Raw genomic sequence first — 25,474 nt, 5'->3', positions numbered from 1 at the left:
ACAAGACTACGGTCCAAATGAGCGCCACAAGACTACGGTCCAAATGAGCGCCACAAGACGGAAGGAGGGAAGAGAGGGTGAGGAGAGAGGAGAGGGGTGAGAGAGGGTCAGGAGAGAGGAGGGAAGAGAGGGTGAGGAGAGAGGAGAGGGTCAGGAGACGGTCCAAATGAGCGCCACAAGACTACGGTCCAAATGAGCGCCACAAGACTACGGTCCAAATGAGCGCCACAAGACTACGGTCCAAATGAGCGCCACAAGACTACGGTCCAAATGAGCGCCACAAGACTACGGTCCAAATGAGCGCCACAAGACACGGTCCAAATGAGCGCCACAAGACTACGGTCCAAAAGAGCGCCACAAGACTACGGTCCAAATGAGCGCCACAAGACTACGGTCCAAATGAGCGCCACAAGACTACGGTCCAAATGAGCGCCACAAGACTACGGTCCAAATGAGCGCCACAAGACTACGGTCCAAATGAGCGCCACAAGACTACGGTCCAAATGAGCGCCACAAGACTACGTTCCAAATGAGCGCCACAAGACTACGTTCCAAATGAGCGCCACAAGACTACGGTCCAAATGAGCGCCACAAGACTACGGTCCAAATGAGCGCCACAAGACTACGGTCCAAATGAGCGCCACAAGACTACGGTCCAAATGAGCGCCACAAGACTACGGTCCAAATGAGCGCCACAAGACTACGGTCCAAATGAGCGCCACAAGACTACGGTCCAAATGAGCGCCACCTTGAAAAAAACTACAAATTCTGGCTCATTTTTCAAAAAACAGCCTGAAACTCTTTCTAAAGACTGTTGACATCTAGTGGAGGCCCTAGGAACTGCAATCTGGGAGGACTTCCTTTGATTTTCCCATAAACAAGCATTTGAATGAGCAGTCACCTCCATTTTTTAAAATTCTGGATGGATTTTCCTCAGGTTTTCACCTGCAATATCAGTTTTGTTATACTCACATACATTATTTTAACAGTCTATGAAACTTCAGAGTGTTTTCTATCCAATGCTACCAATTATATGCATATCCTAGCTTCTGGGCCTGAGTAACAGGCGGTTTACTTTGGGCACATCAGACAGGCGGTAATTCAGGATACTGCCCCCTAGCCCTAAGAGATTTTAAGTAGTACTTTCAAATATATTTACTTAAGTACTTTACACCACTGTATATAACTGTCTATATAACTGTCTATATGAATGTGTCTATATAACTGTCTATATAACTGTCTATATGAATGTGTCTATATAACTGTGTCTATATAACTGTGTGCATTAATGGAAATGGTGAGACAGATCTCCAAACCCAAGAGAGAAGAGATATTTTCCCTAATTCTCTCTCCACAGCTAGCTGGTTAGTCAGAGCAGTGAGGCAGTTCTGTAATTATGGTGTCTGATGTCTATAAATGGCCATGATATCAGATGCTGATAATGCAGAGGAGGTAAAACACACAGAGGGAAAGAGAGAGGGAGATAAATAAGGAGAGAGAGAGAGAAGAGGGAGGTAGAGAGAGGGTGATAAATAAGGAGAGAGATAGAAGAGGGAGGTAGAGAGAGAGAGAATAGGGAGGTCGAGAGAGAGAGATAGAGAGGAGAGGGAGGTAGAGAGAGAGAGAGAGCTGTTCTGAGAGCTCTCTGTTCTCTTGTTGCTGAGAGACAGAACGAGAGAAGGGGGAAGTTTGTGAGGTGCCAACCAGAGGATCTGTCAAGAGGATCCAAGCAGTGGAGGTGGAGAGAGGGTGAGGAGAGAGGGTGAGGAGAGAGGGGTGAGGAGAGAGGGGTGAGGGAAGAGAGGGGTGAGAATAGAGGGGTGAGGAGAGGGTGAGGAGGGAAGAGAGGGTGAGGAGAGAGGAGAGGGGTGAGAGAGGGTCAGGAGAGAGGAGGGAAGAGAGGGTGAGGAGAGAGGAGAGGGTCAGGAGAGAGGAGAGAGGTGGGAAGAGAGGGTGAGGAGAGGGGTGAGAGAGGGTCAGGAGAGAGGAGAGAGGTGAGACAGGGTGAGGAGAGAGGAGAGAGAAGAGACAGGGTGAGGAGAGAGGTGAGAGAGGGTCAGGAGAGAGGAGAGAGGTGAGACAGGGTGAGGAGAGAGGTGAGAGAGGGTCAGGAGAGAGGAGAGAGGTGAGACAGGGTGAGGAGAGAGGTGAGACAGGGTGAGGAGAGAGGTGAGACAGGGTGAGGAGAGAGGTGAGACAGGGTGAGGAGAGAGGTGAGACAGGGTGAGGAGAGAGGTGAGACAGGGTAAGGAGAGGGTTGAGACAGGGTGAGGAGAGGGTTGAGACAGGGTGAGGAGAGAGGTGAGACAGGATGAGGAGAGAGGTGAGACAGGGTGAGGAGAGGGGTGAGAGAGGGTCAGGAGAGAGGAGAGAGGTGAGACAGGGTGAGGAGAGAGGTGAGACAGGGAGAGGAGAGAGGAGAGACAGGGTGAGGAGAGAGGTGAGACAGGGTGAGGAGAGAGGTGAGACAGGGTGAGGAGAGAGGTGAGACAGGGTGAGGAGAGAGGTGAGACAGGGTGAGGAGAGAGGTGAGACAGGGTGAGGGAGTCTAAGGAGAGGAAATCCTCAGTTCCTGTTTTTGAAGTATTGATGTTCCACACCTCAATAACTCAGTTATTACAGTCTGTCTGTGTCATAGCCTTCCCATAGCTCTCCTTTAGGCTTGGTGTGTGTGTGTGTGTGTGTGTGTGTGTGTGTGTGTGTGTGTGTGTGTGTGTGTGTGTGTGTGTGTGTGTGTGTGTGTGTGTCAGGGGCTATTTTAAGACAGACATTTCCAAGTCGTGCCCCTTTCATTCAGAACCAGGAAGTGAGCATTGCGTCACTTCCTGTTGGTGAGATATCATCCCAACAAAAGCTGCCCGCTTTCCTGGGAATTATGTTGTGTGCATTTTAAGGATAGGCTTCGGATGCAAGCGTAGGCACACACACACACACACACACACACACACACACACACACACACACACACACACACACACACACTCGGCCCCGCTCTCTTTCCTCCGAAGGGCGAGGGTTTTTTAAAACAACACTATACAGGAATCGAACCCTGTAACAAGATATCAAAACTAGTCCCTCGTCTCTGATAAAGAGGACGTGTTTTTAGGACTCTGACCACCAGACAATAGTCATAGTCCCACTTCTTCCTTCATGTGGGAAGCTGAAATAGCTGAATCATTTGAAAGGGTGTCCACCAGCGGCGGTCAGTACCATTCAAGGGAGGAATATTTATTTTTTCAGGGCCTTATTTCTATTACAGCATATTGGATGACTGTCATTCATATTCCATTCACCCAGTTCAATGTAACAGTGATAGGTTTAGGTTACTGTCATTCATATTCACCCAGTTCAATGTAACAGTGATAGGTTTAGGTGACTGTCATTCATATTCACCCAGTTCAATGTAACAGTGATAGGTTTAGGTTACTGTCATTCATATTCACCCAGTTCAATGTAACAGTGATAGGTTTAGGTTACTGTCATTCATATTCACCCAGTTCAATGTAACAGTGATAGGTTTAGGTTACTGTCATTCACATTCACCCAGTTCAATGTAACAGTGATAGGTTTAGGTTACTGTCATTCACATTCACCCAGTTCAATGTAGCAGTGATAGGTTTAGGTTACTATCATTCATATTCACCCAGTTCAATGTAACAGTGATAGGTTTAGGTTACTACATGATACTACAATGTTCCCTATACCCATCATGAGGTTGCTACAAACTAGCCTATGGATCAAATCAAATCAAATGTTATTTGTCACATGCGCCCGAAAACAGTGAAATGCTTACTTACAAGCTCTTAACCAACAATGCTTTAAAAATAAGTGTTATGTAAAAAATATATAAGTAAATAACAGCAAATAGAAAAAATAAAAGTAACAAATAATTTAAACAGCAGCAGTAAAACAACAAGGGAGGCTATATACAGGGTATTACGGTACAGAGTCAATGTGGAGGCTATATACAGGGTGTTACGGTACAGAGTCAACGTGGAGGCTATATACAGGGTGTTACGGTACAGAGTCAATGTGGAGGCTATATACAGGGTGTTACGGTACAGAGTCAATGTGGAGGCTATATACAGGGTGTTACGGTACAGAGTCAATGTGGAGGCTATATACAGGGGGTACCGGTACAGAGTCAATGTGGAGGCTATATACAGGGTGTTACGGTACAGAGTCAATGTGGAGGCTATATACAGGGTGTTACGGTACAGAGTCAATGTGGAGGCTATATACAGGGTGTTACGGTACAGAGTGTTAGGTACAGAGTCAATGTGGAGACTATAAGACAGGGTGTTACGGTACAGAGTCAAAGTGGAGACTATATACAGGGTGTTACGGTACAGAGTCAATGTGGAGGCTATATACAGGGTGTTACGGTACAGAGTCAATGTGGAGGCTATATACAGGGTGTTACGGTACAGAGTCAACGTGGAGGCTATATACAGGGTGTTACGGTACAGAGTCAATGTGGAGGCTATATACAGGGTGTTACGGTACAGAGTCAATGTGGAGGCTATATACAGGGTGTTACGGTACAGAGTCAATGTGGAGGCTATATACAGGGTGTTACGGTACAGAGTCAATGTGGAGGCTATATACAGGGTGTTACGGTACAGGGTCAATGTGGAGGCTATATACAGGGTGTTACGGTACAGAGTCAATGTGGAGGCTATATACAGGGTGTTACGGTACAGAGTGTTAGGTACAGAGTCAATGTGGAGACTATAAGACAGGGTGTTACGGTACAGAGTCAATGTGGAGGCTATATACAGGGTGTTACGGTACAGAGTCAATGTGGAGGCTATATACAGGGTGTTACGGTACAGAGTCAATGTGGAGGCTATATACAGGGTGTTACGGTACAGAGTCAATGTGGAGGCTATATACAGGGTGTTACGGTACAGAGTCAATGTGGAGGCTATATACAGGGTGTTACGGTACAGAGTCAATGTGGAGGCTATATACAGGGGGTACCGGTACAGAGTCAATGTGGAGGCTATATACAGGGTGTTACGGTACAGAGTCAATGTGGAGGCTATATACAGGGTGTTACGGTACAGAGTCAATGTGGAGGCTATATACAGGGTGTTACGGTACAGAGTGTTAAGTACAGAGTCAATGTGGAGGCTATATACAGGGGGTACCGGTACAGAGTCAAAGTGGAGGCTATATACAGGGTGTTACGGTACAGAGTCAATGTGGAGGCTATATACAGGGGGTACCGGTACAGAGTCAATGTGGAGGCTATATACAGGGGGTACCAGTACAGAGTCAATGTGGAGGCTATATACAGGGGTACCGGTACAGAGTCAATGTGGAGGCTATATACAGGGGGTAACGGTACAGAGTCAATGTGTGGGGGCACCGGTTAGTCGAGGTAATTGAGGTAATATGTACATGTAGGTAGAGTTAAAGTGACTATGCATAGATTATAAAGAGGGGCCTGGGTAGCCATTTGATTAGCTGTTCAGGAGTCTTATGTCTTGGGGGTAGAAGCTGTTAAGAAGCCTTTTGGACCTAGACTTGGTGCTCCGGTACCTCTTGCCGTGCGGTAGCAGAGAGAACAGTCCATGACTCTGGTGGCTGGGGTCTTTGACAAGTTTTAGGTCCTTCCTCTGACACCGCCTGGTGTAGAGGTCCTGGATGGCTAGAAGCTTGGCTCCAGTGTTGTACTGGGCCATACATACTACCCTCTATAGTGCCTTGCGGTCAGAGGCCGAGTAGTTGCCATACCAGGTAGTGACGCAACCAGTCAGGATGCTCTCGATGGTGCAGCTGTAGAAGTTTTTGAGGATCTGAGGACCCATGCCAAATCTTTTTGGTCTCCTGAGGGGAAATAGGCCTTGTCGTGCCCTCTTCATGACTATCTTAGTGAAGCGCTCAACTGGTTCCACTCGATGAGAATGGGGGCGTGCTCGGTCCTCCTTTTCCTGTAGTCCACAATCATCTCCTTTTGTCTTGATCACGTTGAGGCAGAGGTTGTTTTCCAGGCACTACACTGCCAGGTCTCTGACCTCCTCCCCTTAGGCTGTCTAATCGTTGTTGGTGATCAGGCCTACCGCTGTTGTGTCATCTGCAAACTTGATGATGGTGTTGGAGTCGTGCCTGGCCATGCAGTCATTAGTGAACAGGGAGTTCAGGAGGGGACTGAGTACCTCACCCCTGAGGGGCCCCCGTGTTGAGGATCAGAGTGGCGGATGTGTGGTCCCCTACCCTTACCACCTGGGGGCAGCCCGTCAGAAAGTCCAGGATCCAGTTGCACAGGGAGGTGTTTAGTCCCAGAGTCCTTTTCTTAGTAATGAGCTTTTGATGGCACTATGGTGTTGAAACGCTGAGCTGTAGTCAATGAATAGTATTCTTACATAGGTGTTCCGTTTGTCCTGGTGTGGAAAGGGCAGTGTGGAGTGCAATAGAGATTGCATCAACTGTGGATCTGTTGGGGCGGTATGCAAATTGGAGTTGGTCTCAGCTTTTTGGGATGATGGTGTTGATGTGAGCCATGACCAGCCTTTCAAAGCACTTCATGGCTACAGACGTGAGTGCTATGTGTCGGTAGTCATTTAGGCAGGTTACCGTAGTGCTCTTGGGCACAGGCACTACAGTGGTCTGCTTGGAACATGTTGGTATTACAGACTCGGACAGGGAGAGGTTGAAAATGACAGTGAAGACACTTGCCAGTTGGTCAGCACATGCTCGGCGTACACGTCCTGGTAATCCGTTTGGTCCTGCGGCCATGTGAATGTTGACCTGTTTAAAGGTCTTACTCACATCGGCTGCGGAGAGTGTGTTCACACAGTCGTCCGGAACAACTGGTGCTCTCATACATGTTTTAGTGTTACTTGCCTCGAAGCGAGCATACAAGTAATTTAGCTCGTCTGGTAGGTTCGTGAAAGTTTACAACATAGGTGCACACAGGTTGAGAGAAACATTTGAGATGACAGACAGTGACACATTCAAAACCACCTTACACACTCTTGCCTGCATCTAGCTTATCTAGGGTGTAATCATTAGTCCAACAGTTGCAAACGTGAGTTTCTATTTGACAAATCCCTGTTTTGTTTGCTTCCATTTAAGGAACATTTTTCAACAGAATCGGCGGAATGAATACACCCCCAATCACACATTAACACAGTTCACTTTCATAGCAGCCACGTTGTATTCCTTCTCGCATCTATGCGCTTTCCTCCTCTGACCTCATCCCTTTGCTTGAAGACTTCAATGCACAACACATCAGCTGTATGTGACCAGGCGGAAAAAAAACCTTTACAAGCCAAACCATATCGTTCATAACCTTCATACCATAACCGCTACACACAGCCTACACCATATTAGGTAAATTAACATAATAGCAAATAGAACTAATGTGTTAGTAAACCCACTACAATCATGCAGTACAGTATGTTGTACAGTGTACAGTCAGCAAGCAGTTTAGCACTTACATCGGCAGGCCCCAGTGGCAATAAATTAGTAAAACCAAAAAGCTTACCTTGACTTGGAGGAGTTCCAGTGTTGTGTTGGATAGTCATAGTCAGCTAGCTAACATAGCATCCCTCTGTTTGAGCAGAGTGTTTGAGTAGGCTAAACTAGCTGGCTAAATTTTCTAGCTAAGTAAGTGAAACTGAAAGTTAAAAAAAAATACAATCTGGTATTGCTTCTTCATTTTTAAATACATGTATTTGTTTAAAACTGTTCAACTATTGTCTTTCTCTCTCTTTGAGTCAACTACTCAGCACGTTTTATGCACTGCGTCGCTAGCTAGCTATAGCTAATGCTTTCAGTACTAGATTCATTCTCTGATCCTTTGATTTGGTGAACAACATGTCAGTTCATGCTGCAATTATTTGGTAAAATGTGATTAATATGTGTTTTATCTAAAAGGATAACTTTTTAAATGTTTCACAATTTGTATTTTTATGAAATTCACTGACGAGGATGCTCCTTCTATTCCTCCTCTTCCTCCTCTGAGGAGCCTCCACTGGTGTGTGTGTGTGTGTGTGTGCGTGTGTGCGTGTGTGCGTGTGTGCGTGCGTGCGTGCGTGCGTGCGTGCGTGCGTGCGTGCGTGCGTGCGTACACAGTACCAGTCAAAGTATATTTTGATTTATTTAACACTTTTTTGGTTACCACATGATTCCATGTGTGTTATTTCATAGTTTTGATGTCTTCACTATTATTCTACAATGTAGAAAATAGTAACAAATAAAGAAAAACTCTAGAATGAGTAGGTGTTCCAGAACTTTTAACTGGTACTGGTATCTCTGGGTGTTCTCTCTGGACCAAAGGTGAGGTAGTGTTCTGTGATAAGATAACCTCCATCCATCTCCCCGCTGGCATTTCTTTGGTCTGTCACTCTGACTACTTCCTGTTTCTACTTCCTGCTTCCTGTTTGAATGTTGATTGTCAGGAAGTCACTGCTCAGAACCTTTATGTTACAGGAAGTACTGCTTTGTCCAACACGATTACTACCTAGCCAAGTCTCTGCAAGGACCACTCACTGATGATAAACTCATTGATAACGCTAAGCAGATACACTTTCTGATGTTTTGCGTTTCTGTTTAAAAATAATTATATATTTTCTAATTCTTCTTCTCTTCTCTTGTTTTCCAGGATCAAAAAAGAAGACAAAAGTAATCAAGAATAACATAAACCCTGTTTGGAATGAGGTGTGTATTTATGAAACCAGGCCCGAGGAGGTGTGGTATATGGTCTGATATACCACGGCTTTCAGCCAATTAGCATTTCAGGGCCCGAACCACCCGGTTTATAATATACAGCGGTGAATACTCTAATATACTGTAGTGTATCAGTAATAATAAATTGTTCCTGTCGTCTCTCCCAGGGTTTTGAGTGGGACCTGAAGGGAATACCTCTGGATTCAGGAGCTGAGCTTCATTTGGTGGTCAAGGATCATGAGAAGATGGGGAGGAACAGGTCCGTTTAGGGTTTGAGCTTCATGTTTTGAAGATGGGGAGGAACAGTAGGAATGGTTTCTAGGTACAGTGAGGAAAATTACCTGGGGAAGCTTCTAATGAGGTAATTGGTAGCCTGGGATGTCATTCTGTTTCGGATCTCTTGCCAACTCCTTACCAAAAACACCTTTAGCTTGACAACGACAGCAAGTTGGAGAGAGTCCACACAGATCTGGGACCAAGTGTCACGCCCTGACCATAGGGAGCCTTTGGTTCTCTATGGTGTTGTAGGTCACGCTGTGACTAAGGGGTGTTCTAGTCTTTTTATTTCTATGTTGGTGCTCTTGGTGTGGTTCCCAATCAGAGGCAGCTGATGTTGATTGTCTGTAATTGGGGATCATACTTAAGGGTTCCCTGTTCCCACCTGCTCGGTGGGATATTGTTTGCGTATGTGTGTTTAGCACTACGGCTTTCACGTTCGTTTTATGTTTGTTTATTGTTTTTGGTAGTTTCACTATATAACAAAAGTATGTGGATTTCAACTCACTCCGCGCCTTGGTCCGCTCCTTTAAGCGTTCGTGACACCGAGCTGGGTCATAGTGTTTTCTAGATAAATACAGAGCATTCGGAAATTATTCGGACCCCTTTACTTTTTACACATTTTGTTTTATGTTACAGCCTTATTCTAAAATGGATTAAATATTTACCCCCCCCCCCCCCCCCCATCAATCTACATACAATACCACATAATGATGAAGCAAAAAACAGGTTTTTAGAAATGTTTGCAAATTTATTAAAAAAATAAAAAACAAAATACCTTATTTACATAAGTATTCTGACCCTTTGCTATGAGACTCGATATTGAGCTCAGGTGCATCCTGTGTCCATTGATCATCCTTGAGTTGTTTCTACAACTTGATTGGAGTCCACCTGCGGTAAATTAAATTGATTGGACATGATTTGGAAAGGCACACATCTGTCAATATAATGTCCCACGGATGACAGTGCATATCAGAGCAAAAACCAAGCCATGAGGTCGAAATAATTGTCTGGAGAGCTCCGAGACAGGATTATGTCGAGGTACAGGTCTGGGGAAGGGTACCAAAACATTTATGCAGCATTGAAGGTACCCAAGAACACAGTGGCCTCCATCATCCTTCATTCTTAAATGGAAGAAGTTTGGAACCACCAAGAATCTTCCTAGAGCTGGTCGCTCGGCCAAACTAAGTAATCGGGGGACAAGGGCATTGGTCAGGGAGGTGACCAAGAACCTTATGGTCACTCTGACAGAGCTCCAGAGTTCCTTTGTGGAGATGGGAGAACCTTCCAGAAGGACAACCATCTCTGCAGCGCTCCACCAATCAGGCCTTTATGGTAGAGCGGCCAGACGGAAGCCACTCCTCAGTAAAAGGCACATGACAGCCCGCTTGGTGTTTGCCAAAAGGCACCTAAAGACTCTCAGACCATGAGAAACATGATTGAACTATTTGGCCTGAATGCCAAGTGTCACGTCTGGAGGAAACCTTGCACCATCTCTACGGTGGAGCATGGTGGTGGCAGCATCATGCTGTGGGGATGTTGTTCAGCGGCAGGGACTGGGAGACTAGTCAGGATCAGACTGGGATGAAGGTTCACCTTCCAACAGGACAAAGGCCCTAAGCTCACAGCCAAGGCAATGCCGGAGGGGCTTCGGAACAAGTCTCTAAATGTCCTTGAGTGGCCCAGCCAGAGCCCAGACTTGAACCCGATCGAACATCTCTGGAGAGACCTGAAAATAGCGGTGCAGAGACGCTCCCCATCCAACCTGACATAGGTTTAGAGGATTTGCAGAGAAGAATGGGGGAAATCCCGAAATACAGGTGTGCCAAGCTTGTAGCGTCATACCCAAGAATATTCGAAGGCTGTAATCGCTGCCAAAGGTGATTCAACAAACAACTGAGTAAAGGGTCTGAATACTTATGTAAATGTGATATTTAATTTATAATACATCTGTAAAAAAAAGTATAAAAACCTGTTTTTGCTTTGTCATTATGGGGTATTGTGTGTAGATAGATGACTGAATTTTAAAAAAAAATACATTTTAGAATAAGGCTGTAACAAAACAAAATGTGGAAAAAGTCAAGGGGTCTGAATACTTTCCGAATGCCCTGTATATCACCACTTCACATAATACAAATGCTTCCTCAGTTTCCAGAATAGACAGCATCAGGAAAGTTTCCTCAGTTCCCAGAATAGACAGCATCAGGAAAGTTTCCTCAGTTCCCAGAATAGACAGCATCAGGAAAGTTTCCTCAGTTCCCAGAATACACAGCATCAGGAACGTTTCCTCAGTTCCCAGAATAGACAGCATCAGGAAAGTTTCCTCAGTTCCCAGAATAGACAGCATCAGGAAAGTTTCCTCAGTTCCCAGAATAGACAGCATCAGGAACGTTTCCTCAGTTCCCAGAATAGACAGCATCAGGAAAGTTTCCTCAGTTTCCAGAATAGACAGCATCAGGAAAGTTTCCTCAGTTCCCAGAATAGACAGCATCAGGAAAGTTTCCTCAGTTTCCAGAATAGACAGCATCAGGAAAGTTTCCTCAGTTTCCAGAATAGACAGCATCAGGAAAGTTTCCTCAGTTTCCAGAATAGACAGCATCAGGAAAGTTTCCTCAGTTTCCAGAATAGACAGCATCAGGAAAGTTTCCTCAGTTTCCAGAATAGACAGCATCAGGAAAGTTTCCTCAGTTTCCAGAATAGACAGCATCAGGAAAGTTTCCTCCGTTTCCAGAATAGACAGCATCAAGAAAGTTTCCTCAGTTTCCAGAAAAGACAGCATCAGGAACGTTTTCTCAGTTTCCAGAATAGACAGCATCAGGAAAGTTTCCTCAGTTCCCAGAATAGACAGCATCAGGAAAGTTTCCTCAGTTTCCAGAATAGACAGCATCAGGAAAGTTTCCTCAGTTTCCAGAATAGACAGCATCAGGAACGTTTCCTCAGTTTCCAGAATAGACAGCATCAGGAACGTTTCCTCAGTTCCCAGAATAGATAGCATCAGGAAAGTTTCCTCAGTTTCCAGAATAGACAGCATCAGGAAAGTTTCCTCAGTTCCCAGAAAGGACAGCGTCGGGAAAGTGTCCTCAGTTCCCAGAATAGACAGCATCAGGAAAGTTTCCTCAGTTTCCAGAATAGACAGCATCAGGAAAGTTTCCTCAGTTTCCAGAATAGACAGCATCAGGAAAGTTTCCTCAGCTTCCAGAATAGACAGCATCAGGAAAGTTTCCTCAGTTTCCAGAATAGACAGCATCAGGAAAGTTTCCTCAGTTTCCAGAATAGACAGCATCAGGAAAGTTTCCTCAGTTTCCAGAATAGACAGCATCAAGAAAGTTTCCTCAGTTTCCAGAATAGACAGCATCAGGAACGTTTTCTCAGTTTCCAGAATAGACAGCATCAGGAAAGTTTCCTCAGTTCCCAGAATAGACAGCATCAGGAAAGTTTCCTCAGTTTCCAGAATAGACAGCATCAGGAAAGTTTCCTCAGTTCCCAGAATAGACAGCATCAGGAACGTTTCCTCAGTTTCCAGAATAGACAGCATCAGGAACGTTTCCTCAGTTTCCAGAATAGACAGCATCAGGAACGTTTCCTCAGTTCCCAGAATAGATAGCATCAGGAAAGTTTCCTCAGTTTCCAGAATAGACAGCATCAGGAAAGTTTCCTCAGTTCCCAGAAAGGACAGCGTCGGGAAAGTTTCCTCAGTTCCCAGAATAGACAGCATCGGGAAAGTTTCCTCAGTTTCCAGAATAGACAGCATCAGGAAAGTTTCCTCAGTTTCCAGAATAGACAGCATCAGGAAAGTTTCCTCAGTTTCCAGAATAGACAGCATCAGGAAAGTTTCCTCAGTTTCCAGAATAGACAGCATCAGGAAAGTTTCCTCAGTTTCCAGAATAGACAGCATCAAGAAATTTTCCTCAGTTTCCAGAATAGACAGCATCAGGAACGTTTTCTCAGTTTCCAGAATAGACAGCATCAGGAAAGTTTCCTCAGTTCCCAGAATAGACAGCATCAGGAAAGTTTCCTCAGTTTCCAGAATAGACAGCATCAGGAAAGTTTCCTCAGTTTCCAGAATAGACAGCATCAGGAACGTTTCCTCAGTTTCCAGAATAGACAGCATCAGGAAAGTTTCCTCAGTTTCCAGAATAGACAGCATCAGGAAAGTTTCCTCAGTTCCCAGAAAGGACAGCGTCGGGAAAGTGTCCTCAGTTCCCAGAATAGACAGCGTCAGGAAAGTTTCCTCAGTTTCCAGAATAGACAGCATCAGGAAAGTTTCCTCAGTTTCCAGAATAGACAGCATCAGGAAAGTTTCCTCAGTTCCCAGAATAGACAGCATCAGGAAAGTTTCCTCAGTTCCCAGAATAGACAGCATCAGGAACGTTTCCTCAGTTCCCAGAATAGACAGCATCAGGAAAGTTTCCTCAGTTTCCAGAATAGACAGCATCAGGAAAGTTTCCTCAGTTCCCAGAATAGACAGCATCAGGAAAGTTTCCTCAGTTTCCAGAATAGACAGCATCAGGAAAGTTTCCTCAGTTTCCAGAATAGACAGCATCAGGAAAGTTTCCTCCGTTTCCAGAATAGACAGCATCAGGAAAGTTTCCTCAGTTTCCAGAATAGACAGCATCAGGAAAGTTTCCTCAGTTCCCAGAATAGACAGCATCAGGAAAGTTTCCTCAGTTTCCAGAATAGACAGCATCAAGAAAGTTTCCTCAGTTTCCAGAATAGACAGCATCAGGAACGTTTTCTCAGTTTCCAGAATAGACAGCATCAGGAAAGTTTCCTCAGTTCCCAGAATAGACAGCATCAGGAAAGTTTCCTCAGTTTCCAGAATAGACAGCATCAGGAAAGTTTCCTCAGTTTCCAGAATAGACAGCATCAGGAACGTTTCCTCAGTTTCCAGAATAGACAGCATCAGGAACGTTTCCTCAGTTCCCAGAATAGATAGCATCAGGAAAGTTTCCTCAGTTTCCAGAATAGACAGCATCAGGAAAGTTTCCTCAGTTCCCAGAAAGGACAGCGTCGGGAAAGTGTCCTCAGTTCCCAGAATAGACAGCGTCAGGAAAGTTTCCTCAGTTTCCAGAATAGACAGCATCAGGAAAGTTTCCTCAGTTCCCAGAATAGACAGCATCAGGAAAGTTTCCTCAGTTTCCAGAATAGACAGCATCAAGAAAGTTTCCTCAGTTTCCAGAATAGACAGCATCAGGAACGTTTTCTCAGTTTCCAGAATAGACAGCATCAGGAACGTTTCCTCAGTTCCCAGAATAGACAGCATCAGGAAAGTTTCCTCAGTTTCCAGAATAGACAGCATCAGGAACGTTTCCTCAGTTTCCAGAATAGACAGCATCAGGAACGTTTCCTCAGTTCCCAGAATAGATAGCATCAGGAAAGTTTCCTCAGTTTCCAGAATAGACAGCATCAGGAAAGTTTCCTCAGTTTCCAGAATAGACAGCATCAGGAAAGTTTCCTCAGTTCCCAGAAAGGACAGCGTCGGGAAAGTGTCCTCAGTTTCCAGAATAGACAGCATCAGGAAAGTTTCCTCAGTTTCCAGAATAGACAGCATCAGGAACGTTTCCTCAGTTCCCAGAATAGATAGCATCAGGAAAGTTTCCTCAGTTTCCAGAATAGACAGCATCAGGAAAGTTTCCTCAGTTTCCAGAATAGACAGCATCAGGAAAGTTTCCTCAGTTCCCAGAATAGACAGCATCAGGAAAGTTTCCTCAGTTCCCAGAATAGACAGCATCAGGGAAGTTTCCTCAGTTTCCAGAATAGACAGCATCAGGGAAGTTTCCTCAGTTTCCAGAATAGACAGCATCAGGAAAGTTTCCTCAGTTTCCAGAATAGACAGCATCAGGGAAGTTTCCTCAGTTTCCAGAATAGACAGCATCAGGAAAGTTTCCTCAGTTCCCAGAAAGAACAGCGTTGGGAAAGTGTGTGTGTGTGTGTGTGTGTGTGTGTGTGTGTGTGTGTGTGTGTGTGTGAGTTGGGAAGTTATCATTAGCTAAACTTTTTTTATTGTTTTTATTTTATTTTATCCCCTTTTCTCCCCAATTTTCGTGGTATCCAATCGCTAGTAATTACTATCTTGTCTCATCGCTACAACTCCCGTACGGGCTCGGGAGAGACGAAGGTCGAAAGCCATGCGTCCTCCGAGGCACAACCCAACCAAGCCGCACTGCTTCTTAACACAGCGCGCCTCCAACCCGGAAGCCAGCCGCACCAATGTGTCGGAGGAAACACCGTGCACCTGGCCCCCTTGGTTAGCGCGCACTGCGCCCGGCCCGCCACAGGAGTCGCTGGAGCGCGATGAGACAAGGGAATCCCTACCGGCCAAACCCTCCCTAACCCGGACGACGCTGGCCCAATTGTGCGCCTCCCCACGGACCTCCCGGTCGCGGCCGGCTGCGACAGAGCCTGGGGGCGAACCCAGAGACTCTGGTGGCGCAGTTAGCACTGCGATGCAGTGCCCTAGACCACTGCGCCACCCGGGAGGCCCTAAGTTATCATTAGCTTTCATAGTGATTGATCATTCCTCCTGATAACAGCAGGAAAACACATAAGGAATGTTCCATTGTGATATCGGACAGAAGGGAGGATTGACCGGTCTATTCCACTCAGAGACGAGGTTTGTGGGGGGGGGGGGGGGAGTTGGTCTCTCTGAGGAACTTCCCTTCTGACGTTTGTTTGTTGGTACATTCTAATAAACGGACAAGCTAAGAGAATTCCAGAGAGGGACAGATCTGTTCGGTGTGAAAGATGACCATAGGAGTGTCCAATACATTATGAACAGATTTGAGACCATGCTAGTGACCATGATACAGTGTATGACTAGCCACATGTAATTGGCACTGACCAGGTTAGCACCCAGCATCTCCTGCTGCAAGGCTGTGTTAGCCCGCTGAGCTAAAGGTTTATGATTCTAAGATGGTTAAAACGATTACTTTGGAGAGCACAATGAAGTTTGGGCTGCGGAATCTACGGAATGTGACCTTGTTATCAGGGGGCAACGCAGCCAGAGAGAGGGAGGAGTCACGTAAACATGGGACTTCCTGTTTACTCGCCATGGTAACACTTCCTGGTCTGTACGGTGGCTCTGCCAATAGCAGTTAAGATGCCTTCGTGGGTAACGTTGTGCTTGATGCCATCTTTTGATTCCTTCACAGATCTGACGTTGCTGGATAGGTGTCAGCAATGGAGTATTATTGCCATATTGCTTACATTTATTCAGTCCTCTTGATCTGTAAACACTTCAAGGGTTTCGGTTGAAGTAGGTAACAGAGTCATGGTGTCCACTTCTCTATGCCCCATATTGTGGATGTTGTTGTTGGGTGATTGTTTTATTGAACAACCCGTAACCTGTTTACCGCTGGTGTGAATTCATTAATGAACATGTTCTCTAAGGAAATGGAACACTCCCAGAACACATTGTTGTTGTCCGAATCCCCAGGTGTACCGTTAGAATGTCGATCTGTCGATCCAATCACTAGTCAGGTTTCCATTGTCTTCCCTGGAACATTCTGGCAGTGTTAGTATCATCTCCATATATCAAGACAAGGCTTGTTAATAGCTACTGAATAGCTGATTAGCTTCCCTGCTGCCTTAAAGTTTTGGACAAGAGGGCCCAAGTCAACATCTTAACGTCTTAAGGAGTCTAGAAAATAGCGCCCAGCTCTGTTCAAGGACAGGTTGGAAAAACACCAGGCATGAGAGAATGCCAGGAGCATTCTAACATTCTAGCATTCTAGCATTCTAGCATTCTAACATTCTAGCATTCTAACATTCTAACATTCTAGCATTCTAACATTCTAACATTGTAGCATTCTAACATTCTAGCATTCTAACATTGTAACATTGTAACATTCTAGCATTCTAACATTCTAGCATTCTAATATTCTAACATTCTAGCGTTCTAATATTCTAGCGTTCTAACATTCTAACATTCTAGCATTCTAACATTCTAGCATTCTAACATTCTAGCATTCTAACATTCTAGCATTCTAACATTCTAGCATTCTAACATTCTAACATTGTAACATTCTAACATTCTAACATTCTAGCATTCTAACATTCTAACATTCTAGCGTTCTAATATTCTAGCATTCTAACATTCTAACATTCTAGCATTCTAACATTCTAGCATTCTAACATTCTAACATTCTAACATTCTAGCATTCTAACATTCTAGCATTGTAACATTCTAACATTCTAACATTCTAGCATTCTAAGATTCTAACGTTCTAACATTCTAACATTCTAGCATTCTAACATTCTAACATTCTAGCATTCAAGCATTCTCGCATTCTAGCATTCTAACATTGTAACATTGTAACATTGTAACATTCTAGCATTCTAACATCCTAACATTCTAGCATTCTAGGATTCTAACATTCTAGCGTTCTAGCATTCTAGCATTCTAGCATTCTACCATTCTAGCATTCTAACATTCTAGCATTCTAACAATCTAGCATTCTAACATTCTAGCATTCTAGCATTCTAGCATTCTAACATTCTAGCGTTCTCACATTCTAACATTCTAGCGTTCTAGCATTCTCACATCCTTGTATCCATATCACTGGCCACTAGGATCGCTAATGGCTATTGAATAACTGAATAGACAGCTACCCTCTGGGATTTCCAGCTGGCCTCTTTATGGTTCTGTATTCTCAGAGTAGCTGTAGACTGTGGTTACAGATGAGAGAGGGGAAATGGATGGCTGATGTAATGTTTGCTATACTGTCCTCAGCTGTGTCTGTGTGAGTACAGGTGAGACAGGGAGATGTCTGACTCATATACTGTATTCTACTGCTCTGCCTTCCCTCTGTTCCACTCCTCGTCCTCTGTCTGCCTGTCTGTCTGTCTGTCTGTCTGCCTGTCTGCCTGTCTGCCTGTCTGCCTGTCTGCCTGTCTGCCTGTCTGCCTGTCTGTCTGTCTGTCTGTCTGTCTTTCTTTCTTTCTTTCTTTCTTTCTTTCTTTCTAACCAGTGTATATACGCTCTGTTTCTAGGTTCCTGGGGGAGAGTAGAGTGGCTCTCAGGGATATCCTCAACTCCCCTAACCTGGCTGCTAGCTTCACTGTGTCCCTACTGGATACCAAGAGGAACAATACTGGAGTGAGACACACACACACACACACACACACACACACACACACACACACACACACACACACACACACACACACACACACACACACACACACACACACACACACACACACACACACACACACACACACACGCAGTCACATATAAGGATTTTGCTGCACCTGCAAAATATGTGTACGCGACTAATAACATTTGATTTGATTTGACCGCCTGGGTCATACTGCTGATGAAACGTAACGTTCTTGTGTTTGGAACGTTTCTACTTCCTGTTAATTTCATTAACACGACACAGACACTTCCTGTACGTTTCATCGTATAAACACACACCTTTACGATTCAGAGGGGTTTGGGTTAAATGCGGAAGACACACTTCAGTTGAATGCATTCAGTTGTACAACTGACCCAGCGGTAATCGCAAGGCCATCGGGGGTTTGCCAAATAGAAATAGATAAGATAGATAGATAGATATAGATAATATAGATAATAATAGAATCTCATACAAAAAGAAGAAAAAAAATGGGGGAGACGAGCTTAAAGTTAAATTGAGAGACGAGCTTAAAGTTAAATTGAGAGACGAGCTTAAAGTTTTCTTTGCTGACCATAATTTTCACTTGTCTTGACCGCTTGCACGATGACGAGTTTCTCACACGACTGGCCAATCTGGGTGATGTTTTTTTCTCGCCTGAACGATCTGAACGTAAGATTACCGGGGACTCTCCGCAGCTATGTTCAATGTGCGGCACATAATTGAGGCTATGATTAAGAAGTTGGAGCTCTTCTCTGTCTGCATTAACAAGGACAACACACAGGTCTTTCCATCATTGTATGATTTTTTTTGTGTGCAAATGAACTCAAGCTTACGGACAATGTTAAATGTGATGTAGCGAAGCACCTGAGTGAGCTGGGTGCGCAGATACTTTCCCCGAAACGGATGACACAAACAACTGGATTCGTTATCCCTTTCATGCCCCGCCTCCAGTCCACTTACCGATATCTGAACAAGAGAGCCTCATCCAAATTGCAACAAGCGGTTCTGTGAAAATGTAATTTAATCAGAAGCCACGACCAGATTTCTCAGAGTATCCTGTCTTGGCAAATCGCGCTGTTAATAAGACACTGATGCCCTTTGCAACCACGTACCTATATGAGAGTGGATTCTTAGCGCTCACTAGCATGAAAACTAAATACAGGCACAGACTGTGTGTGGAAAATGATTTAAGACTGAGACTCTCTCCAGTACAACCCAACATTGCACAGTTCTGTGCATCCTTTCAAGCTCACCCTTCTCATTAACCTGTGGTGAGTTATTCACAATTTTTGATGAACAAACAAGGTTTTATATGGAAGATGGTTAAATCAAGAGAAAAATTATTGATTATTATTATATTATTATTTGTGCTCTGGTCCTATAAGAGATCTTTGTCACTTCCCAAGAGTCGGGTTGTGACAAAAACTCACACTCATTCATATGTTTAATAAATGTATCGTATAGTGTGTGTGTGTGTGGCAGGCTTTCAATGATGGCAACAACAACAAAAAACATTTGAGAGTGTGCTGACCCTGGTGCTAGAGGGGGTACAGCTGGAGGTTAAATGTATGATGGGGTACAGCTGGAGGTAGAATGTATGATGGGGTACAGCTGGAGGTAGAATGTATGATGGGGTACAGCTGGAGGTTAAATGTATGATGGGGTACAGCTGGAGGTTAAATGTATGATGGGGTACAGCTGGAGGTAGAATGTATGATGGGGTACAGCTGGAGGTTAAATGTATGATGGGGTACAGCTGGAGGTAGAATGTATGATGGGGTACAGCTGGAGGTTAAATGTATGATGGGGTACAGCTGGAGGTAGAATGTATGATGGGGTACAGCTGGAGGTAGAATGTATGATGGGGTACAGCTGGAGGTAGAATGTATGATGGGGTACAGCTGGAGGTTAAATGTATGATGGGGTACAGCTGGAGGTAGAATGTATGATGGGGTACAGCTGGAGGTTAAATGTATGATGGGGTACAGCTGGAGGTAGAATGTGTGATGGGGTACAGCTGGAGGTAGAATGTATGATGGGGTACAGCTGGAGGTTAAATGTATGATGGGGTACAGCTGGAGGTTAAATGTATGATGGGGTACAGCTGGAGTTAGAATGTATGATGGGGTACAGCTGGATGTTAAATGTATGATGGGGTACAGCTGGAGGTTAAATGTGTGATGGGGTACAGCTGGAGTTAGAATGTATGATGGGGTACAGCTGGATGTTAAATGTATGATGGGGTACAGCTGGAGGTTAAATGTGTGATGGGGTACAGCTGGAGGTAGAATGTATGATGGGGTACAGCTGGAGGTAGAATGTATGATGGGGTACAGCTGGATGTTAAATGTATGATGGGGTACAGCTGGAGGTAGAATGTAGGATGGGGTACAGCTGGAGGTTAAATGTATGATGGGGTACAGCTGGAGGTAGAATGTATGATGGGGTACAGCTGGAGTTAGAATGTATGATGGGGTACAGCTGGAGGTAGAATGTATGATGGGGTACAGCTGGAGGTTAAATGTATGATGGGGTACAGCTGGAGGTAGAATGTATGATGGGGTACAGCTGGAGGTTAAATGTATGATGGGGTACAGCTGGAGGTTAAATGTATGATGGGGTACAGCTGGAGGTAGAATATATGATGGGGTACAGCTGGAGGTAGAATGTATGATGGGGTACAGCTGGAGGTTAAATGTATGATGGGGTACAGCGGAGGTTAAATGTAGGATTGGGTACAGCTGGAGGTTAAATGTATGATGGGGTACGGGACAATAATAAGTGTGGGAACCACTGCTCTATATAATTTGCACAGATTTAATTCAACCAACATTACCATTATTTAGTGGCGGACATATTTAATCACGAAGTCAGAATTCTTTGGCTTTTTTCGAGTGTTCTTCTCAAGAAAAACAATGGCAAACTATTTTCAGCCGGGTGTGTATGTGTGTACCAGCCAAAAATATGTTTTTCTTCCTTCTCTGTAGCACTTCTCTCAGAATAACACACATCCTCAGGAAAACCTGTCTGTGTGTCCAGGTACAGCCCCCAGGCACAGACAGACAGTTTCACAAACACCCTCAGGAACCCTCTCTTCTGTCTCAAATGGCAACCGATTCCCTATGGACCCTGGTCTACAGTAGTCCACTACCCTATGGACCCTGGTCTACAGTAGTCCACTACCCTATAGACCCTGGTCTACAGTAGTCCACTACCCTATAGACCCTGGTCTACAGTAGTCCACTACCCTATAGACCCTGGTCTACAGTAGTCCACTACCCTGGTCTACAGTAGTCCACTACCCTGGTCTACAGTAGTCCACTACCCTATAGACCCTGGTCTACAGTAGTCCACTACCCTGGTCTACAGTAGTCCACTACCCTATAAACCCTGGTCTACAGTAGTCCACTACCCTGGTCTACAGTAGTCCACTACCCTATGGACCCTGGTCTACAGTAGTCCACTACCCTATGGACCCTGGTCTACAGTAGTCCACTACCCTATGGACCCTGGTCTACAGTAGTCCACTACACTATAGACCCTGGTCTACAGTAGTCCACTACCCTTTGGACCCTGGTCTACAGTAGCCCACTACCCTATAGACCCTGGTCAACAGTAGTCCACTACCCTATAGACCCTGGTCTACAGTAGTCCACTACCCTATGGACCCTGGTCTACAGTAGTCCACTACCCTATAGACCCTGGTCTACAGTAGTCCACTACCCTGGTCTACAGTAGTCCACTACCCTATAGACCCTGGTCTACAGTAGTCCACTACCCTATAGACCCTGGTCTACAGTAGTCCACTACCCTATAGACCCTGGTCAACAGTAGTCCACTACCCTATAGACCCTGGTCTACAGTAGTCCACTACCCTATAGACCCTGGTCTACAGTAGTCCACTACCCTGGTCTACAGTAGTCCACTACCCTATAGACCCTGGTCTACAGTAGTCCACTACCCTGGTCTACAGTAGTCCACTACCCTGGTTTACAGTAGTCCACTACCCTGGTCTACAGTAGTCCACTACCCTATAGACCCTGGTCTACAGTAGTCCACTACCCTATAGACCCTGGTCAACAGTAGTCCACTACCCTATAGACCCTGGTCTACAGTAGTCCACTACCCTATAGACCCTGGTCAACAGTAGTCCACTGCCCTATAGACCCTGGTCAACAGTAGTCCACTACCCTGGTCTACAGTAGTCCACTACCCTGGTCTACAGTAGTCCACTACCCTATGGACCCTGGTCTACAGTAGTCCACTACCCTGGTCTACAGTAGTCCACTACCCTATGGACCCTGGTCTACAGTAGTCCACTACCCTGGTCTACAGTAGTCCACTACCCTGGTCTACAGTAATCCACTACCCTTGTCTACAGTAGTCCACTACCCTATAGACCCTGGTCTACAGTAGTCCACTACCCTGGTCTACAGTAGTCCACTACCCTATGGACCCTGGTCTACAGTAGTCCACTACCCTGGTCTACAGTAGTCCACTACCCTGGTCTACAGTAATCCACTACCCTGGTCTACAGTAGTCCACTACCCTATGGACCCTGGTCTACAGTAGTCCACTACCCTGGTCTACAGTAGTCCACTACCCTATAGACCCTGGTCTACAGTAGTCCACTACCCTGGTCTACAGTAGTCCACTACCCTATAGACCCTGGTCTACAGTAGTCCACTACCCTGGTCTACAGTAGTCCACTACCCTATAGACCCTGGTCTACAGTAGTCCACTACCCTATAGACCCTGGTCTACAGTAGTCCACTACCCTGGTCTACAGTAGTCCACTACCCTATGGACCCTGGTCTACAGTAGTCCACTACCCTATAGACCCTGGTCTACAGTAGTCCACTACCCTGGTCTACAGTAGTTCACTACCCTGGTCTACAGTAGTCCACTACCCTGGTCTACAGTAGTCCACTACCCTATAGACCCTGGTCTACAGTAGTCCACTGCCCTATGGACCCTGGTCTACAGTATTTCACTACCATGGTCTACAGTAGTCCACTACCCTATAGACCCTGGTCAACAGTAGTCCACTACCCTGGTCTACAGTAGTCCACTACCCTATAGACCCTGGTCAACAGTAGTCCACTACCCTATAGACCCTGGTCTACAGTAGTCCACTACCCTGGTCTACAGTAGTCCACTACCCTATAGACCCTGGTCTACAGTAGTCCACTACCCTATAAACCCTGGTCTACAGTAGTCCACTACCCTTTGGACCCGGGTCTACAGTAGTCCACTACCCTATAGACCCTGGTCTACAGTAATCCACTACCCTGGTCTACAGTAGTCCACTACCCTATAGACCCTGGTCTACAGTAGTCCACTACCCTATAGACCCTGGTCTACAGTAGTCCACTACCCTATAGACCCTGGTCTACAGTAGTCCACTACCCTATAGACCCTGGTCAACAGTAGTCCACTACCCTGGTCTACAGTAGTCCACTACCCTATAGACCCTGGTCAACAGTAGTGCCCTAAATAGTGTGTCATTTAGGACACAACAAGAGGACCCTGTTCCCAACACCGCCCCCTGAACATCAACCACTTCATATGATCCATATCACTCACAGACCAAATCAAGATGTTCGGTGGAGATCATTCGCAAAAAGATTCCTGCTAAAATATTATTTGACGATGAACTAACTATTAGGATAAATCCTGACTATATTACTGGTAATATCAGAAATATTTCCAACCTGGAAGTGATTTATTTCAGATATGAACCTCTAACAAAGCAGGAGAATAGTTTTGTTGTGTACACGTCTGTGTCTGTTTAGTAAATCATCTCTGACCTGTTTCCTCCACTAGGCCACACTGAGCCTGCAGGTTTCCTACATCCCTCCCCCAGGAATGACTCCTTTCTTCCAGCCTCCTCCTCAGCCAGAGGCCAGGGAGAAACCCGTGGAGCTGGACACTGTCACAGGTACAAGACATCTCCAAAAAAAAGTCTCCAGATACCAGTAGAGCTCTCATATCAAACCCTGCCCAAAACAGTCCTCGTCTCTGTGTTGTTGTCTTAGGTATCTCTTCATGTAGTGATGTGTTGTCGTCATGTATGTTCTGTCCTATGTATTTTTATTTTTATTTTTTATTTTTAATCACAGCCCCCGTCCCCGCAGGAGGCCTTTTGCCTTTTGGTAGGCCATCATTGTAAACAAGAATTTTTTCTTAACTGACTTGCCAAGTTAAATGAAGGTTAAATAAAACAACTTAAAAAAAACTCTCTCTGTCTCTCTCTCTGTCTTTCTCTCTCTCTCTCTCTCTCTCTCTCTCTCTCTCTCTCTGTAATGACGAGGGTTGTACTGTATGTGTGTGTCTACTCCAGTCTTCTCGTTGGACACCATGGGTGAGGAGGACACAGAGAGCATGTTGATGATGGAGCAGACAGATGACCCAGACACCGGGAGTCACCAGGGGCCCCATCAGGGGGGCCAGGGCGGCCAAGAGACCCCCACAGGTAACCACCCCTGACCCCTTCCTCCGGAGTCCTGACCCCTAGCAAGCCAGCCAGCTCCTGAAATTGCAGAATGAAGTTTCTGTGTTTTTTTTTGTTTGTTTTTACATAGTTTGTCTTTTGTGTGATCTGTTTTCAACTCTGTGTATGTGTCATCATGTTACCCCTGCCAGCCCAGACCCCTAAACGGGCCCCCCCTAACTACACCCCTGGAGTGAAGAGGAAGAAGAGGCAGCAGGGTAACAAGGCACCGCTCCCAAACAAACCACAGGACCTGCAGGTGTGTGTGTGCATTTCTCTCTCTCTCTGTGTGTGTGTGTGTGTGTGTGTGTGTACATACAACTACATATTTCTTTAGTTTAAAAACACAATTTAATCAGGCCATATTTATCTAAACCCCCCCTCTCTATATCATCTCATCTCTGATGTTGATGTTGTACTGTGTTGTTGAGGAAGCTAGCACCTAGGTCTTTCACTGCACCATGTACACCTGCTGTAAACTGGCTACGTGACGAGTAAACTTTGATTTGCTTTGAAAGCTGCTAGTAGGTCTGAGAACTGCTCTTCTGTTATGGTTCTGAGAACATCTGTTATGGTTCTGAGAACATCTGTTATGGTTCTGAGAACATTTGTAATGGTTCTAAGAACATCTGTTATGGTTCTGAGAACATCTGTTATGGTTCTGAGAACATCTGTTATGGTTCTAAGAACATCTGTTATGGTTCTAAGAACATCTGTTATGGTTCTGAGAACATATGTTATGGTTCTAAGAACATCTGTTATGGTTCTAAGAACATCTGTTATGGTTCTAAGAACATCTGTTATGGTTCTGAGAACATCTGTTATGGTTCTGAGAACATCTGTAATGGTTCTGAGAACATCTGTTATGGTTCTAAGAACATCTGTTATGGTCTGAAAACTGTTCATC

At 45.2% G+C, this 25,474-nt stretch overlaps 1 protein-coding gene across 1 annotated transcript in view; it reads left to right on the top strand.

Moving 5' to 3' along the window:
* dysf (dysferlin, limb girdle muscular dystrophy 2B (autosomal recessive)) overlaps nucleotides 1-25,474 on the top strand; it is a 62,182-nt gene that overhangs the window by 6,152 nt on the left and 30,556 nt on the right. The window contains exons 2-7 of the mRNA XM_055901382.1: nucleotides 8,615-8,670; nucleotides 8,847-8,938; nucleotides 17,947-18,052; nucleotides 23,901-24,015; nucleotides 24,418-24,549; nucleotides 24,720-24,826. Of these exons, the coding sequence (XP_055757357.1) occupies nucleotides 8,615-8,670; nucleotides 8,847-8,938; nucleotides 17,947-18,052; nucleotides 23,901-24,015; nucleotides 24,418-24,549; nucleotides 24,720-24,826 (608 nt within the window). The remainder of the gene's footprint in view (nucleotides 1-8,614; nucleotides 8,671-8,846; nucleotides 8,939-17,946; nucleotides 18,053-23,900; nucleotides 24,016-24,417; nucleotides 24,550-24,719; nucleotides 24,827-25,474) is intronic.

Source organism: Salvelinus fontinalis, chromosome 36 (genome assembly GCF_029448725.1).
Source record: "Salvelinus fontinalis isolate EN_2023a chromosome 36, ASM2944872v1, whole genome shotgun sequence".
NCBI classification, from domain to species: domain Eukaryota; kingdom Metazoa; phylum Chordata; class Actinopteri; order Salmoniformes; family Salmonidae; genus Salvelinus; species Salvelinus fontinalis.
Note: the sequence above shows the minus strand (reverse complement) of the source record. Positions and strands in the feature narration are given on the sequence as shown.